A 19679-nucleotide genomic window follows, 5' to 3' on the forward strand; every position below is an offset into this window, starting at 1 on the left:
GGCTGCCCCCCACCAGCTCAGGCTGTCCAGGGCTCCATCCAACCTGGCCTTGACACCTCCAGGAATGGGATACCCACAGACTCTCTGGGCAGCCTGTGCTAGCACTATCCCTGCCCTCTGAGTAAACACAATGGAATAGAAGAACGTATATGTATATTTACGTATATAATATGTATATATTATTTATACTAAGCTGTGGGAAATTTGAATTCAGTTAGTTTCTTCCTACCCTAGGTAAGAGTATTCATAAGTGCAAACACTAAAGTTATTATTTGCTCATAAAATGCAGTTGCACTATCACCTGACTGCCAAACTGCAGCTAATATTTAACAGAAAGGTGACATGATAGCAGTGGTTAGTGGAGTGATCTCTGTTCACTCAGTCTATAAAGCACCTGCAGTGAAAGGCACTGTGTAAATGTAAATCAATATTATATTGTTTAAAGTAATCAAACCCATGGAACCATTGTTTAAATAGGCTGGAGCTGCAGAGATGTTTATTCATATTTTACTGCTTAAATTGCCTGCTACATAAAATATATATGGAAAAAGTAAGCTTTCAGAAATATATAAAATTTGTTTTGTTTTTTTTTCCAGTGGTGAATTTATAAGCTAGAAAGCATGTAGTGCTATAGTAATTCTTAATTTGTGCAGATGTTTTTATTACTCTTAGTATGAAATAGCACAAAGTAAAACCAACCTAAATCTCTTATAAATCTAACAGCTGTCACAATTCAGATACACATTTTAAAGTGGCTACATCAGTGCTTTAATTCAAAACACAGCCGGCAGGCTCACTACAACCTAGGAAGTTCTACAGAACACTTGCAGATTTATTCATCTTTTAAATTATGGTGCATTTATTAATTACACCAATGCCTGGTGGCCAATACTGAGAAGCAACCCCAAATCATGTAAAGCGCACCACACATAAAAAAGACACAATCTCCATCCCCAGATGCCTTACTTAATTCAAGTGTTATGGTTATGTAATGCTGCGTCTTAATCATTTATGCCTATCCCTGATGCTGCCACACAATGTCTTCAAAGGAAGTCTTCCTATTAATTTATGTGGACTCCTTTAGCACAATATTTTCTAAGGTGCTCATCCCTATGAGTCAAGATAGCGCTGTCACCCATTACAGATGGGAAACTCAGGCCCAAAGAGTCTGTTTTCCAAATGTTCATATCTTAGTTCAATCCCATATTAAAATATGTTAAGCATACACATGCCTGAGTTCTACTGATGATTAATCTGATGCTCCTAAATATCTACAGTGATTTTTAAAGGGGAATCCAAACTGAGCAAGACTGTACTCCTAACATTCCCAGAAGAGGCTTTCTGTGGTAGAGCAAGGCTCCCAGTGTCATGCCTAAGCCTAAGGAGAGGCATCTGGTTTTCTCCCATTCCCTTTCTCTCTTGGACATGGGTTACTCTTCCTAAATTCATGGCGGTTACTTGTTGCTTCCATCAAATAAGAAGTGATTTAGTGTATTTTGGAACAGACTTCTGGTGTTGGCTAAAATGGATGAGAACAATACACATTTACTGCCAGTCGTGCCTGCGTTAAGAGTGATTTATATTACAAAAAAAATGATGAAAGAATGGAAATGCTGCTGCATTTAAAAGCACATAAATCTCCAAGCATACCCATAGTCACTTGGCTCTGAGCTTTGCAAATTGTATTGTGCTTTTCTGGAAGGAAATCTAACAAATCTTTTCTTCAGTGATTAGTTCACAGTGTCAACAGATACAACTACCTGTTGTGCTGTACCGCTGGCTGCGGTGAGAACATCTTCCTTTGCTCTGGGTGGGGGGGAAGGAGGCTGGAAGTTCACTGAACCATCTGTTGTTTGCATCTCACAATCTCCTAGCAAGTTTCAGTCTTTAAGATTTCTAACAGGAGGCACTGGTATGGGTGGGGAAAGGTTTTGAGAAAACAAAGATAATGACAAATGTAACTAATCTTACAGTTCATAGAATCAGAGAATGGATGAGATGGAAGGAACCTTTGGTGGCCATTTGGTCCAAACCCACTGCTCAGGCACTGTTATCTCCTGCAGACTGTCCAGGATCATGTAACAAAAGCAGATAGCTTTTAAACATCTTCAGGGATGGATACTCAAACTCTCTGGGCAACCTGTGCCAGTGCTTGCTCACAGCAAGAAGCGTTTCCTGATGTTCAGATGGAGCCTCGTGTTTCAGTTTGTGCCTACTGCCTCTTGTCCTGTCACTGGACACCATGGAGAAGAGCCTGACTTTTCTTTTTTTCACCCTCCCTTCAGGTATTTATAAACACTGATGAGATCATTCCTGAGCCTTCTGTTCTCTAGACTGAACAGTTCCAGCTCTCTCAACCTGTCCTTATCTGTCAGGTGCTCCTCTCTCTTAGACAAGGCCTTTTGCTGGACTCACTCCACTGCATCCATTTGCCTTTTGCCCTGAGGAGACTGGACCCAACACTCCAACTATTGTATCACTGGTGCCGAGCAGAGGGAAATGATCACCTCCCTGGACCTTCTGGCAATACCCTCCCTAGCACAGTCCAGAATACCATTAGCCTATTTTTGGCAAGGGCACACTGCTGGCTTATGGTCAGCTGGTGTCCACCGTGGCCCTCAAATCTCTTCCTGCAAAATTACTTTCCAGCCTGGTGACCCCTAGCCCATACTGGTGCACGGGGTAGATTCCTCCTCAAGGGAAAAACTTTGAATTTCCCTTTGTTGAATTTCCCTTTGTTGAATTTCATGAGGTTCCTGTCAGCCTGTATATTCATCCTGATGAGGTCCCTCTGGATGGCAGCATGACCCTCTAGAATACCAAGATATTTTTCCTTTGCACCCAGTCTCCTAGAGAAAGGAATCTTAGTTCAGTTCTAGATTAAACTAATTGTCTTGATGACAGGATTAGTAGAAGCAGTGCAAGTACACGTTAGAGGAAAAGCTATATGAGACCACATATAGATCATAAAAGCAATGGTGTTTACCTGTGTATGAGATACAACCCCAGCAACCCCTCCTGTAGGATTTCTACCCATAAAGACACAGATCAAAGCACAAAAGAAAAGCACTGAGATTCCACACATAGCTGTGTGCATGTTCTATAAAAGAAGGCACGTTCCCTTTTGCCAACGGTAATGAAAAAATAATATATAGCACCCTAAGTTATTTATTTTGTGACACTAGAGGCAGTAGTTGTCATTGCAAGTTAATATGGACTGAACTGCCTTTCAGACATTTGCACAAGCTGCTGCTTCCTTCCCTTTGGGTTTATCCTTCTCACTGGGAAGCCACGTGGAACAAAGCACTGATTGAGTACTGTGCTGTGCTCATTAGATCAGTATCAGAAACATGCATCCAGCATTCACTGAAACAGAAAAAATCCTGCTGCTAGATTCAGCAGCGGTCCTGAGATGGCAAATACAAAGGACAGTCAGATGGAGGAAACAAGTAAGCAGTGTTCCTTCCATTAATACACAGTATGATGGCACTGGTGTCTCAAGAGCTAAACTTAAGATTCTGATACCAGTCCAGCAGTGAAATCAGGGGGCCCAACAGAAAATCACTGTCACCATTTCCCATACTGCTGAATTTTCATGGGGCCACTACATTCTATTGTGGTCCCCTTTGAACCATCTGCAGCTCCTGCAAAAGGAAATCCAAAGCTGGGACGGAAGCAGAGATGGGACTGGTGAGAACATGATGACCAAGAAGCAGGTTAATACTAATGGGTAGGAAGAACTGATTTTTAATCCTTACCCATGAGTACAACACCCATGAAAATGCTGAGTGGAGAATAAAGCAAACTTTTGTCTTATGCATAAGACATTTCTTACTAGCAAGGCAGAATTGCTCTTAAGTGAGCACAGCCAGTGGCCCTCAGTCCTGGCACACCACTGTGTTTGAACATATATTGAATGCCATCATTTTAGTAGCTAAGGAGTATCACATCCCATTTAGCACATGCACAACACTTTATAGAGCAGTAGAAATCTTTTTCCCTTGTGTTTTTCTACACACACATTGCAGTGACATGCATCTGACCAATTAAAGCAAAATAATTTTAGTTAATTAACACTAAGGGACAATGTGAGTCCCTGGCTGCAAGTCATAAGAGCTGGTTTTGATGCATATGAGTGCCACTGATTAGCTCTCAGATGCTGGACAATTCATTTCATCTTCCTATGCTTCATTTTCCCCGAGTGCAAAATATAGGGAAATAAAATTTGTTTTCTTTGTTGAAGCACTTTTGAGAGCTGTGAATGAAAAGAGCTACACATTATCAATGAATCCTCATAAAGCCCCCATGGGAGATTTATGAAAATAGAAATGTCCTCACTGTGCTTCTGGAAAACCGAGCTATAACCAAGTAATGCAACAGGGTGAAAAACTCACTGACACACACCTTTATTCCACCAGATCTGGCAAGCAAGATGGCATCTGCTTCTGCCCATGGCATCCAATCACCCTCTTCAACTCTCTCACCTCTGCATGACTTCACTTCTGCATTGCTTTATTTACCCTGGCTACCCACTTCACAGCAAATCCAATTACTTCCAATGCCTGACAACCTCCACAAGCTTCTTTTTTCTGTTGCAGGGATATTCTTGTTCACTGCACCAAATTGACTATACATTTTCACATGACTATACACATCATTCAGAGTACTTCTTGCTGACCTGCACTGGGCTTAGGAACTTAAACGCTTCTACACACTTTCCAAAAGTTGTGCCTTGAGAAAAACTAGCACATTTTCTTTGATTGCATTCCAAATATTCCAATATTACTTAAGTTTTATCTTATTCTGTTATTCTACTTAACTCTACATAGATGCTGGTCTCAAACTGACAGTTTCACAGTGTATTAGCTGAATCTAATAAGGCGAATAATTCCCAGCTGATAATTGATTTGATTATTTCAACATATTTTTATAATTGAGGAATAAAAGTTAACAGAATTGAGTTTCCTCATATTATTTTCAATATTTGAATAAATACTCCTCTGACAAAGTTTGCTCTCAATTAGAATCAAAACCCAAACACCAGTGTTCTTATGACAGATCCAGTTTTTCTTCACTGGCTCCAGAAATCTTTCAAAGCTATATGAATTTATGCGTTTGGTTCTATTTCACCCTTTGATTCTGACTTCTGTTGGTAGCTAATATATATCCAAAGACAAACTTTAGCTCAATGCACGTGATGTGTGTGTACAGAAATAGAAAAGCTGGAAAGAGAAATAGAAAAGCAGACAAGGTTGGATTCTAGGGAATTGTCATTAGCACGAGTATGCTACATCAATCATTCCTCCCAGACAGAAGGAATAAGCAGTAACACTGTTTTTCTGTTCTGTTAAGCTGCTTCCTACCCACTTTTAATCCTGAAAATTTATTACTTCTTTCTTTTTCATAGTCAGGTTCACTGCAAGAGGAACACTTGTTTTACATCAGTAGAAGTCGAAGAAGTAGCAGAACTGGAAGAGCTTAATGAATTCGAGGCTTGCTTTCAAAATTATCTCTCTCCCTGTATTTAATATGGCATAAAACATTAAATGCTCCAAAGCTGTCAGCAATTACAGTTGTGCAAAATGGATGTTAGTGAAGTTAGAAACAAGCTATTTCAAATGGGTGAAAAATCTCTTGTTAACAACCCTGAATCTTGAATTGCTGAATAATTAGAGCCTGTGTTATGGGTAGACAGCACAAACTTCCTCCCACATTGCTTCCTCTCACAGTAGTATGTTTCAATTCCACCTACAGGAGGTGGAAAGGGAAACTTCTGACTACCAGTCTGTCAAGTTTTGCTTTCTTTGTTAAGACTTGTAACGAGGATACCAACTGAGGTACTATTATTTTTTCCTAAATTGGAAATGTTGCTGAAAACAGTAGTCAGAGAATACTATAGAGACTTGTAATGCATGGTTCAAAACAGATATAAAAGTGATGAGCAGACCAACAGATAATCCAACAGATTGACAAATGCAACATAGACTTACCAGACACCATTAGCAGTACTACTGATGTCTATCTCAGCTCAAATTTAAATCAGTGACCAATGAGTAAAAGACTTTATATCCTGCTTTCCTCCTCCTGCCATCAAAGGACAAAATAGCAATTGCATTTACCTGTAGATCAGGACTTCATCATCCGAACAGTTATATTGCAACTGATACATTTTTACTCGGGGGGCTGACTTGCTCACCGTCCACTTCACCAAAGCTGAGGTAGTGGTCACTTCTGACACCAGGACTGCCCTTTCTGGTGGGCCTTTTGTTTCCCCTCGATTAGACTTGCTGGAGCTGGTGATGTCTGAAAGCCTAGACTTTGGTGGGGCAGCTCGGCCTGTGCCATTGCTGAGATGAGGGAGCTGAACAATTGAGAGCTCTATTGTTGCAGTCGATTCTCCAGCAGCATTGGCTGCTATGCAAGTGAAAGTCCCATAATCCTTGGATGTAGTGATGAGAATATCTAAGGTGCCATTGTCATAGACAGATGTCCTTGAAGAGTTTCCGATGAGGCGGTCGTCAGGGGCCACCCAATGAATGATGGGTGTGGGATCCCCAATGGCTTTGCATTTCAGTGTGGCAGTTTGCCCTTCTAAAACCAGCAACTTGTGAGTATGTTGTGTGATAAGAGGAGGCTCACAAACAAATTCTTCCTCCCGTACATACCAGAAGTACCTTCCCTTTAGACCCGGAGGAGAAGCACAAGTTTCCATATCGTCATCCCTGTCAAGTCTCCTCAACCACAACAGCTCACAGTTGCAATGTAGTGGGTTACCCCCAAAGCTGAGAGACAAAGGTGGAGAAAACGGGGTAACAGCTAATGGAATTACTTGAGATCTGGCAAAGATAGGGTCAGGGGGAAGCTTCTGAAGTCTGTTGGATGTTAGATCCAATCTGGCTAATTTCTGAAGATCTGCAAACGTCCCCTCCGTAATATAGTCTATCAGGTTATGATCTAAACTGAGCTGGTGCAAGTTTATCATCTTCCTTATAGATTCCCAGGGAATGCTTCGGAGGTTATTGTAGGAAAGGTCTAAGTCTTCCAACGTCAGCAAAAAATCCTCAAAGGCTTCATCAGAGATGCTGGTTAGCTGGTTGTTGTTTAAAATCAAGTGCTGAAGGTTAATTAAGCCTCTCAAAATATCTTCTCCAATGTCAGGCAGCCTGTTGCTGTCCAGATGCAAAGACCGAAGGCTCTCCAAGTCAGTGAAAGAGTACGGCTGTATATAACTGATGGTGTTTCTGGACAATGTGAGGTCAACGAGCCCAGACATATTGGCAAAATCCTGTCGGCTGATATTAATAATAAAGTTTCCCCCAAGTCGAAGCTCAACAGTCCTTCGATCTATGTCTAGCGGTACAAACAGTAGACCCTTCGAGGGACACAAAGTCCCAAGCGACTCAGACAGGTTCTGGCAGACACAATATTTGGGACAAGCATTGACCATGACAGCCATTCCAAACACCAGGATGCCACAGAGCAATTTTTCCATGGTAAATCACGTAGCAGTACCTGCAAGAAATGGAAACAGTTACAAGGAGCGTCAGCAGTTATAATACAGGTATCCTTCATCCACGTTTTATCTGATATCTACTTCTAGAGACATTACCCAGTGCCTTCTCTCAGGAGTCACTTTCACAGCAGTCAACACTCTGAGATAGCAAATTTAAGTGCTACAGCAGCATTTCCCCCAGTCACGCATTTGTTTCTTAAAAATGTATGTTTGATTCCAAAACTGAACAGAATAGGAGTTCTTGGAACTTCTGCCAGCTAATAGATTATTACAACTATATTTTCTCTCTTTACAATTTTATAATTCCCACTAGGTAGAGGACAAATCTTGCTGTCATGTTGCAAGGTTTATTTAAAACTATGAAAGATTTCACTTGGAATAGCGCCTGCTTCTTTGAGGGTAGAATCTGTCTTATAGTAATTACATATTGATGCATAAAAATGTGGAATTAATCTTAGAGTTGAAAGAGCTGATTTTATGGATAAAAATAACTACATATTTACCCTTTAGTGATATAGTTCTTAATGACCACATAATTATCGGGCAAGTCCCAAGGCAAGGAAGTTCACTTGCCCACCCCTAATAAAATTCATGATAGGCAGCTTAGGAAGCAGAAATCTCTTGCATAACCATCACCTGGAATCACCCTATGCTCAGCCATCCTACAGGAAAGATGACATTGAATAACTTTAAAGAAAAAAAAAAAGCAGGGAAAACACATTACCTTGGGCTTCTTGCAAGCTTTTTGATTCCTGCATGCTCTCACACTACAGCCCTTCCTAATGTAATCACAGCAGAGCTCCTCATGATGCCCACAGCTATGCCTTGTTTCCCACCCATTTTTTATTTGTGTCATTATCCCTTCCCCCCCTTCCCCACCTCTTATACGCTTTTCTGGCTTGAACTGTAAAGTATGTTTCTTTGTAAAATAAACAAAAAGTATTGGAGTTTCCTTCTCTGGAGTTACTCAGGACCTGTCTGGACACTTTCCTGTGTGACCTATTATAGAGAACCTTCGGCAGAGAGGTTAGACTAGATGATCTCCATAGATCTCTTCCAACCTCTGCAATTCTGTGATTTACAGCCTGACTGTGAGGGCTGACTGAGGCTGGGAAGAGCCTTCAACACAATAAGATGTGAGGCATCCTCATGGTTTTTCAGTTGCCTCTCCAGTGTTGACCTTCCAAGATGCCACTGCTGGATGCATGGAGGCATGACACAGAGGTCTGCACTCAGTACACATGTAGAGCTGATCTCCATGCCTCACAACTCACTGCCATTTCTGCTGAATAGCAACTATCCACCTTCTGTGCCTCCTGCTGCGGAGCAGCTTGTGATGGTCTGTGAGTGGGCACGTGAAGTGTAAAGTCATGCTGTTCTTTGCATTCCGTAGGTGGTGGATAGTCACCTGTGCCTAAGCTGGTTCTGTTACTGCTGTACACGTGACAGGATAACATGCAAAGTCTCATAATAGCTTTAATAATTAACTAACATGAGGCCACTCAAATGTTAACAAACACATGACACTAGAGATGCATCTCACAAAAAAGTCACAGCGCCATTATTTATATTTCATCCCACTGCAGAAATGACAGTTATGCAGATGTTCTGTAAAATTAAAATAAGTTATGAAGGTCAGTTTTTAATCCAGTAGTAGCAAACACCAAACAGAGAAGAAAATCTATCACCTCAGTCACTGCTTTTTAACTCTTAAAACCACTTTTTCCCCCTGCCTGTGAAAGAAACGATAACATGAGCACTATGTTTGGGCCTGCACACAAAAGCAGCTGCTTCCTCTCATGGGTAAGATGGTTTGGTTTCTCCAGTCTAGAACATGGAGTAACACAGAGCTGTAGAAATGCAAGACGCTGTGTTTGCTGAACTATGCATGTTAGTTCAGTTATGCCAAGGTTTTCTGCATGGCGAGTGCTAGTAGTTATATAACACTAACGCTGTTCTTTAGGAGAGGAAAGGATCAGAACAGAGAAAGCATCTCTGTTTGCTGAACTCCGCAAACAAGATAACAGCAAAGTACTTTTAGAAAGGATGGCTTGGGAAGACTGATTTTTTACCTCCAGTAGTAAATAAAAGGCTACTGAATAAAATGTTTGGAGCTTAGCAACTAAGTTACTGATGCAAATCTGCAGCATACTTAGCAAAATGCTGTACATATCCTTTATATTATCAATTAGTAGTTTACTAACAGGCAATTGGCTTTTTGAATCTTAATTATAATTGTGTTCTGCAACTTTAATTCAGCACATTACCCTACCAGCTGAAATTATAAACAAAAAAAGCAGTTTAAAAGGGGGAGAAATAGATACAGTTAATTAGTAATAAGCCCTTTCATAGCTTCTCCTTTATCTACATTCCCACCCTCTAAATATCTATTCATAAATGTGAATGCACACTTAGGAGAGCAGTGTCTCCTTTAAGTGTCCCAATTCTCTAACCACATTTTTTCCGGATGCTGTTAAATATCACAGAGCTTTGGGGAGACAGTTGACTCTAAGTATCAGAATGAAAAGCATTTATAAAAGAAAAACTGGGGGGAGGAACAGAATTTAATTACAGAAAACAGGGACTGCAACACCGAGAGGAAACTATGAAACAGGAGATCTAAACGGCAAAGTAAGCCCTGATGGGGAAACCATCTGTGGATGGATTGAAAGCTCGTCATCTGTCTGTGTGTGCTTGCATGTGCACAAGAAAAAGAGGCAGAGAGCACATTATTTGCTTTTACCAGCAGAAGAATAGATCAGTAACATCTGTACCAGGATGCAAATATCATTGCTATTGTCTCTCTGGTTATTGAATGCATTTGGAAATATTAACGTAAATACTGTTTGTTCAAAGAGGACATTTCTAGCCTTTATCATCTGTCGCCAGCATCTGTACTTCAAGCTTCTGAGCCTGTCCTGACATGACAAAATCATGACACAGCAAATAGGATACACACCCAAGTGCTTACAAACAGCAGATTGGAAAGAACTGTTGTGGGCAGGACTCTTTAAAGAGAACATCTGGGGCTTTTGCAGGACAACTGCTTTTCTCTTTCCCCTCCAGAAAGGCAAAACACCAACTCAGCAGACATGGAAAGAATATGGGAGTCTATTATATGACTGTCTTCTAAAATCTAGTCTCTACAACAGAGTCAAAGTAATTGGTAGCTGCCAAGAAGATGGATGTATAATAAAAATTGTTTTGATTTCAATTCTGGTAACATTCATACAAAGCAGAATATGAATTGTTAAGTTTAGGGTCTGTTTTTGCCAAGAGGTTTGTTCACCTTATTCCCAAATCTCCTGTGACCTGCAACACCGAGCATTTTACAGGCCGTTAGTGATAGCCCTGTGATAAACTAACCATTCTGATTTACATTTAAAAGGTATCCATCAGCCAGCTAAAGTAGATTTCTCACAGCGAGTCAGTAAATCTGGCAGGGTTTCTCTCTCAGCCCAAGATGAAAAATAATCTCTTTAGTCCTCTTATAACATATATTGGTATGAATTAATATGTGCAAGAGTCATAAACCTTGGTGTTTTGTATTCAAATTTTCCTCATAAAGATACAACTTCTGAGATTTGGCATCTCATTTCAAGAATGCCTCTGAGGCATTTTTTAATTCTGTATTCATTGAGCTTTGCATATAAATTCCAATAACCTTTGCATACCATAGCACCAAGTACAAGGCAGCTGTCAGACAAGAAAGGTACCACTGCAGTATGCAGGCTAGGAGAAAAAATAAATACAAAGAAGGGTGGATGGGTAGTGGTTCTCATTCGTCTATCTCCTGTTACACAGGGATACAGCTTCCCAGGAATGTATGGATGAGTTACACTTTTTTCAGTTTTGTAGGTGCTCTTGGAAGAATTGCATTTATTTTTTTTCCTAGGAGCTACTCTTTTCCTCTTAACCTTCTCATCTCTTATCTCTATATTCATTGTATGTCTTGTCACTCTGTCTACCCTGTAGCTGCAAAGCTTGATGGACTGCAGTGATGGATGAAGTTTTCTGGGTATTCTCTGAAGCAACTGACAGCCCGTAAGAGGGGATTGAGTCATGTCAGGAAAAAAATTATTCCTTAATCCTTTACATTTCCATTAACTATGTGGTAGAGGTCTCAGTATGCCCTGATACATACAGTTTGTTTATGTCTGATTCACCTAGTGATGAATAACACCTCTGCATCAGAATCTGTCCTCAGGACTGTACAGATTGAAACAGTTTTGTTGTTCAGCCACTGCTAGTTTCATGAGCATCTCTGAAGCTGTTTAGGTGTTGAAACTTGGTCGTACGTAGGTGCTCACAGTTTCACAATCAGGACACTAATACTAATTTTATTTATCTTTTGTCTTCTGTGCTCACCTAGGTTTTAGCATTCCTCTGGGGGTAAAGCAGCATATCATCAGCTGTACAGATGTACAGTGCCATTTAGATTTTAGCTATGCCTTTTTGGGAGCTGGCTTTATAATTATAATTTATAATAATTATTAGCATTAACATGTGAAATTCTTGCTCTCTCCAGCTACCCTACCTTTTACAGAGAGGAAACATTTACAAACACACACTATTTCAGGTATTCGTGGCTATCCTTAGTGAGGTCGACCTGCATTAATTTGATCAACATTGCTTCCATAATGTCTTAGTTTCAGCTGGGATGGAATTGTTTTCTTTGCAGTGCCTGGTGTGATGTCATGTTTTGATTCTAGGGGAAAAAACAATGTTGATAACACACCGATATTTCTATTTGCTGCTGAGCAGTGTGGTACAGAGCCAAAGACCTTCTCAGTGAAGGACCCAAGAAGCTGGGAGGGAGTGGAATTAGGACAACTGACTTAAACTGGGCAAAGGGATTTTCCATACCACACGACATCATGCAGAAGGAGTTCTGAAGTAGGGGTAGGAGTTAATTGCTCTCTCTCCTGCTGTTCAGGAGGCTAGCGGGGCATCAATCGAAGGGTGGTAATAACTATTATCATTTTCCTTTTCTCTTAGTAAATAGTTTTATCCCAACCAACAAGTTCTATTACATTTTTTATTTTTATTTTTATTTTTTTTCTTCTCTTCCCCATTCCACTGGGAAGGCAGGGAGTGAGCGAACAACTGTATGGTACTCAGCCACCTGGCAGGTCAAACCACAACACACAGTAACACACCCCTGGTCAATTTTAGTGGACTTACTGCCCTTTGTACAACATATTCTTCAAGACTATCACAATAAGGTTCATTTATGCATTTTATTTCATTGGATTTCTGTCCTTTACAAACTGCTCAGGGTCCATCCTATCTCCTCTATCCTTGCTAGGCTTGGTCATGTTCAGGAAGAGTTCTTCTAAAGAGCCATATGCCTCCAAATGAAATCAACTCATAGGATGGCCTTAAATGTGAGAACATTTCTTTTATGGCTGGATATCAAAAAACTAGATCTGGAGCAGAGATAAGGATAATCCATAAAAAAGCAATTTTCAAGAGGGTTCACTTTATGAAGTCTGATTTAATCCACTCAAAAAATTCCTAAGGAAATAACCCACTATTTTCTTCTGCAGAGCTGTCTCTCAGAGAAATTTATTGGTCTCTTTCAATCTTGCACTGAAAAAAACTTATGTCTGTTTGTTTGCATTTCTTGGAAAAATGTTCTCACTTTTCATAATTACTTATCTATTCCTGCCTCCAGTCTTTTCTTTCTTTTAAACACTAATTTTACCCATTCCTTTACCTTTCCCAAGACTACAACTATCCATTTATCAAAAGCTCAAAAAAATCAGTGTGGCTGGTCAGGGACAGGCCAGATGTAATTCAGTTACAACATGAGCATCCATGCAGCACTAGGCTATGATCTTGGTGGAATGCACTTTTTAACCCACAAACCCCTATTCACTGCAGGAATTTGGTAGAGGAAGGTCAAATCTCATAGCAGCTTTTCTGCTGAAGTACAAGACAGTAACACTGATAGTATTTGGAACAGAAGCCTCAGTGCTTTAATGCAGATAAAAGTCTTCATCTTTTCAGGACTTCCAGTTTACTGAGGCATAGCACTTCTTTCACTGAAAGCAGTACTTTGCATAAACTTGAGCAGAGCAAATCCATTTGCTCTTGTTTCATCATGGTTAACCTCCTCAATCAAGTCATTTCTTCAAATTTTTTTGTTACTTAGGCCAAAAAAACAATTGTGAGCCTGACCATGAAGGTGTACAGATTGTAAATTTGTAAGGACAACAGGAATCCCAACTGTTATCAAACAAAATTCAGAATCAGTTAAAAATATCAGTGCTTTTTGTATCCATTTTTACTGCTTAGCTGAGCTCTTGAAATACATGCTAAAAATTTTCTTCCTAGAGTCACCTTCTTGTAGTATACAGGCAGCACTCTGGAAAGGGCATTTGGAAAAGTGTGTCTACATGAGGATTTTGTTTTTCTTTTGAGGTGGTTCAGATCAAGGAGAAATATGTAGCTTATGTGCCAAATATGTAGACCACAGGTTGCTGAATAGTCTGTATGTTAAACAGCCTTAGTGACCCTACAGCACTTACATCTCCTATTCCTAGGAAATTCCTAGGGTTCATAAGCCAAGAGAAAACCAGGTGCAAGACTGCTAGATCCTACCTAACTTTTACTAGCACCTTGCTGAAATGCAGACATCCTTATAATACATTTAGTTTTGAAAAATGTGGAAAATTAGTCAAGCTTTTGAGATTCATTTCCTGAGAAAATAAAATTTAGTGAATATATTCCATGTACTTCTGAACCTGTCTGGCACTTCCCCACAATACATTTGGGACATTTTCATCACTTCTGATAAAATTTGCAGTATAGAACCTCAGAAATATTTACTACTCATGAATTTCAATAATATAGGCTAAGTTTCAGGAAGGGAGTAGAGACGTTACTGGCTTTACTGGAGTTTTACAAAGGAAATAATGTATCATGAGCCACATAGAAGAGAGATGCTTTTAAAATCCTGATTACCAAAAAGGCTTTAACTGAAGTTAATCATTTTTAGAGAAGAGGCCTTTTTGCTTTTAAGGTGGTCTGAACTGTATAGGTTCTCTAGTGTCTAATATGCAGCAATCTCATTCTATGGTTCTAATACAACTTAGTTGAACAGTAGTCTATTCAGGCACACACATCCTTGGGAAGATAGATTTACCACTAGTTTCCACAAAAAAATTATGTTCCAGGCAGCTTGGGGAGACAAGTGCTGATGGCAATCCAGATACGGGAGAACACCCAGAGAACCTTGATGCCCCACTCCAATTCGTTTCAGTGGGTCTTAAGTCCTGAGATTTTTTTTTTAAACAATCTTAACCTCACTCTCTTAAGAATTACTACACTGCTGCTATAGTGGTGGCTACTGCTTCTATAGCCACGCTGCACATATTTCAGCATTTTTTGTGATCTAATTTACAAAATAAGAGAGTTTCTACATAAAGGATACCATCACTCCATTATGCCTAACCCCTAGACCTTGACTGATCTGGTATCACAGCACTTGAAACACGGTCTGAAAATATTTCATTCTGGGAGCACACAGAGAACAGGATAAAAGAAGTACAGGCTTAAAACGCTACTTAGCAATTAGCCTAAATCTCTTGCGCTACAGAAGATGGAATTTTTTACTCTGAAAAGATGTTTACCTTCAATGCTAAGGTCAGTTTCATTTGTATCTGTCTTGAAGCTTGTGGTTCAGTCTCTGAATGCTGATTGCAGTAACTGAATTAACTCAGTCCTATACTGTAAATCCAATAGGCAGGATTGATTTACTCATTCATTAAAAATTATGCTACTTGCAGATAAAATACCCACATAAAACACATAATTTCAAAATGAAAATGTCACATTTCAGAAACACTGGAAACAAATATTCAGAATGATTCATTTCATAGCATTCCTAAAGTAGTCTCACAAAACCATAACAATCACACAAATACTTTTGGTCAATATGGATTAATACATATCAGTGGGTAAAACTTCTGGTCAAACAATAGTTACCCAACTGAGGCAGAACTCATTATAAGGCCCATTATAACCTTAAAAATCATAGCTAGACTTTGTTGACAAGGGTGTTTTTATCTGAGAAATTAACCATACTTGCCATATTCTGCCTTTAGTGACTGGAAATCATAGCCTTTTACTGCCTAATTTATTGAGACAAAAAAAAACACTTAGCAACCAGAGTGTTTTTTTAATACATATAAAATTTAAATATGCAGTCAGTTGCACACAAGAATATAAAAAACAAACTGCAAAGAAAGAAGTTATTTAGAAAATCTGGGTGTAGGTGTTTGAGAGATTTAGGTAGTACCACTTGATACATGCTTGTGCATCTATCTGTACATCAGTTATATGCAGTGCCCCTTTTCTTCAAGGGCAAAACACTGTCCCTTAAACACCTAAGCCAGCTGATGAGGAGCAGCGGGTGGGCAGTAAGAGAAGCCTGAAGCAGCAGAGCAGCTACTTGGTGGCTCCAGATCAGATGATAAAATAATACATTTGCACCAACAGCAGTTCAGACTGTTTTCCTTACCCAGGTTTCTAGTGCATCCACATCTGTGGAGGGTGGTGACTTCTCAGTGACAGGGGCAGAGAATATGTAGCACCATTTTCAAATGCACTAACTAGAAATTTCTATTTAATTTTTATCTCAGACTATTTGCAGGTCCATTCATTTTCTCCTTTTCATTTAATGCACCCTGCGTTTATCTTTACCTCCTATTTTTAGTGCTTTATGTCAGTCTCCATCAGATTCAATCTACAAACTCATGAGTCAGCTAAGACGAGCCCCTTTTCTATTTTTAACCATCTAGTTCATTTATTTATCTGGTTCTTTAGAGCAATCCTGCATTTTGCTTCATCAGCACAGGAGAGAAGTTATCACTTATTCTGCCTCTTACTCATTTTGAACTGCAAATGTATGTACTAAGGAGCAACCTTCTCAGAGATATTGCCTATGATGTGAGATGTAATATTCAAAGTTTGTTCTCATCATCTGAATCCAAGCTCCTCATAACACCAACTCTACAGGTGGCCCTTTATCCCTAGCTTATTCTAATTCTTATAAAAACCTTCATATAATCTTATTTCCTTCCACATCAAAGGAAAAGGGAGATAATTAAAAGTGGTATCCTCTCCTTAATCTGAGCTTGTTGCCTTTTTTTTTTTCCTGGCCATACATATAGCCCTGGAAACAAGCTCTGTCCGTTATTCTCTATTTGCAATATCTGTTGCATTTTTCCTTTCATGTATAAACTATACATACAGAGTCAGTCTTAGGGAAAACAAAACAAAACAAAACATACATATAAAAACCTTTTTTTGTTGTTTCTCATAAATTTAATTGAGTACATAAGGTTACTTTTAGATTTAGAGATGCTATGAAGCATGGACAAGCCCAATTGAAGCACGTCAGGAAAAGTTCACACTCATAAGATGCTGCATTCATCTCTTTGTTGAATACCCAGGTTAGGATTCCTAAACAAGCTAGCAAGAACATTCAGTAAGAGGCCCTGTGCTTCAGGAGGTACACCCCACTGGTTTGTAGCTGTGGTTGGCTTATGGTTTGGTGAAAAATAGCAGTAGAGAACTGACAAGAAAACAGGACCCCTGTTGTCCCATTGCATGACTCAACACACATCCTGCACAGCCTCCAGGCTCTTTCTTCAGCCTGACAAAGTTAACTGTATTTTCCTGCTTTTCGCTTGGTTTGGCTGGAACAAGATTTGTCAGTGAAACTTTCTAGTCTAGTCACTGATTCCTATGCAAGAGGATAATCAATTGTTCCTTTGGAGGTCTTTACACCCATTATTTCTAGCACATGAAAGGTGGGCACTTAAACTCATAAGCTTTAATGATGTCACATCTGCTTGTATACTTATATTTCCAAATTGTTATGTCACAGGACAGGAAAGAGAAAGGAGAATTGAACTTCTGACAGCAGTGCCTGTTCTTTCATGTAAATACTTCCATGCATTTAACAGAAGATACTTTTCCTACCTTGTTTTTATAGATGACTGAGAGGAGACACAATCTGGCTTGAAATATCACTCCCAATATCACCCTCAGAGTCCTTCCTAAACAATCCAGCTCTCTTGACTTTCAGACCTTCTCCTCACGCAGTGATTTCTTTCCATGCTCAAGTTATGTCACTCTACACTTTTTTAACACAAATCTGGCATAACGTTAAATTTGTGCCAACACAAATGGTGGGGCTTCACTTCTTGGGAAGAAATCTGGCCTCTAACTCTTGGATGACTTTGCCCTAAGCTACCTATCAAGTGGTAAAATTCACTTTTTTTTTTATAATTTCCAATAAAATAAATATACCAATTGACTGCTACAATCAGTTGTTTGTAACGTACCTGAAGTCAGTGTGCATGTAAAGGCTGTTAATATGAACGTCATTGCACAGAAAGGAATATTGCAGGTAAGAGACAGCTTTTACAGCTCTTTCACTGGATGGTCACTGGTTCATTATTATCCAAGGCTCAATGTGACCAGGAGCCAGAAGCTGTGGATGCCGTGCAAGGCTGAAATTACCATGGTCCCCAGCACTCCCTCTGCCGCTCCAAGTACCAGCAGCACAGACAACATTGGAAGAAGTGCTGCCTGCTTTCCTGATATTTTTCCTGATAGTTTGGCTGTTTAACCATAGTGAAGAGTCTCAAATTTCACAAGCAATGAGTAAATAAATAGTAGAGTGCATTTCTAACTCTTCTGGTTATGGAGAACTCTTGACCAGTGCAAAGGAATATAAAGGCAAACAGCACGGTGAACACAGACTTAAAAGACTTCATAGTCTATTACTTTCCAAATAACAATAACATAAGCATATTGTGACATTTCAGTCAAATTGGTGAGGTTGTCTGGAGGATTTGAATGTAAAACTGTAGAAGAGACTACTATTTTTCTGTCAGTCATGGACTGGTCGGCAGAGATCTTGTCCCAGGAAAGATGGGGAGTCTTCTAGGTAAGGGTAAAGGAAGATGAGTGGAAAGCAAGACAAGGATAGCTGTTTTGTTTTTTGTTTTTTACTATTCCTACAGTGTTTGTTTATGAGTAAACAAAAGCTTTCAATCCCCCAGGCTTTCCATATAGCACCTTTCCCTGGCGCTAAGGAAGCAAAGAAAAACAAGAAGTCTCTTAAAATTAAAATGAAGAGAAAACATGCCATAAAATAAAACATACAACCCCAAATATTTTAAATATGTATTCTGCTTCACTTTGCAGTTTCTGCTTACCAACTACTCACAGAACAAGGATCTTATCAGATGAGAGCGGCCAGATGCTACACGCTGCATTTAAATTTATATTGCAAACAACAGGCTCCATTACCCATGGATTTTCTCATTGCATGCCTAATACTGTCTTCCTGCATGCTTTATTGTTCTTCATTTCCTTATTTGCTCCTTGCTTTCTAGCGTGTGCCAACACATCCTGGTATTTATTTCAAACATTTCTATTTTATGGTTTTTTTTGTTTGTTTTTTTTTTTTTTGCTTAATCTGCCTTTGACTAAATATCATTCTTTCTGCTTCTAAACACTCTCTGCTTCTCAGATACAGCATCTAAAGCTGCTGTCTCACACACTCTTGCCTGTTTCTTTTTCCCTTTCTGCCGCTCCCACTCTTCCTTCATTCCCTAATCATTTGATCACTGAAGGTCTTTGATGTGTGAGCCTTCCAGTTCAGGCCCAATTTAATTATGTTTTTTAGAAGACTGACCTCTCTGGTCCCAATTTGTTCAAGACATTTCCTTCATTGATCTAGGGCCAGATCCCTGCACTAATACCATTCTAAACCAGTATTCCTGATATTAGAAGCAGCTGTGTATTAGTTCTGAAGGTCATACTGCATATATCAGCAATTAATAGCACTGATTTATTTGTGGTGGATACAATATACTCTTCCTTGCCCTTAGGTCTAGATGCCTCAACGGAAAATCAAGGGGAAACAATTAGAGGTATTCTCATACTGCAAGAGAAGCACTTTCTTCACCATTCATAAGCATCGTCAAAGAATAGATTGCATTTTTCAGCAAATTACAAGACATCCCAAAGGTCTGTATGTTTAATTTCTGCTAGGCTATTATGAAAACAAAGCCCAACACTATGGGAATTTTCCTTTTTAAATTCAGCTCTTATCATCTACCACTCCAGAAAAGGCTGGCAA

At 39.5% G+C, this 19679-nt stretch overlaps 1 protein-coding gene across 13 annotated transcripts in view; it reads right to left on the reverse strand.

The window, feature by feature from the left end:
- LRFN2 (leucine rich repeat and fibronectin type III domain containing 2) overlaps positions 1-19679 on the reverse strand; it is a 231247-nt gene that overhangs the window by 31381 nt on the left and 180187 nt on the right. For all 13 annotated transcript variants that reach the window (XM_048936009.1, XM_048936008.1, XM_048936004.1 and 10 more), the window contains one exon: positions 6120-7512. In XM_048936009.1, coding sequence (XP_048791966.1) covers positions 6120-7492 — 1373 coding nt within the window. In that variant the 5' untranslated portion in view covers positions 7493-7512. The remainder of the gene's footprint in view (positions 1-6119; positions 7513-19679) is intronic.

Source organism: Lagopus muta, chromosome 2 (genome assembly GCF_023343835.1).
Source record: "Lagopus muta isolate bLagMut1 chromosome 2, bLagMut1 primary, whole genome shotgun sequence".
NCBI lineage: Eukaryota > Metazoa > Chordata > Aves > Galliformes > Phasianidae > Lagopus > Lagopus muta.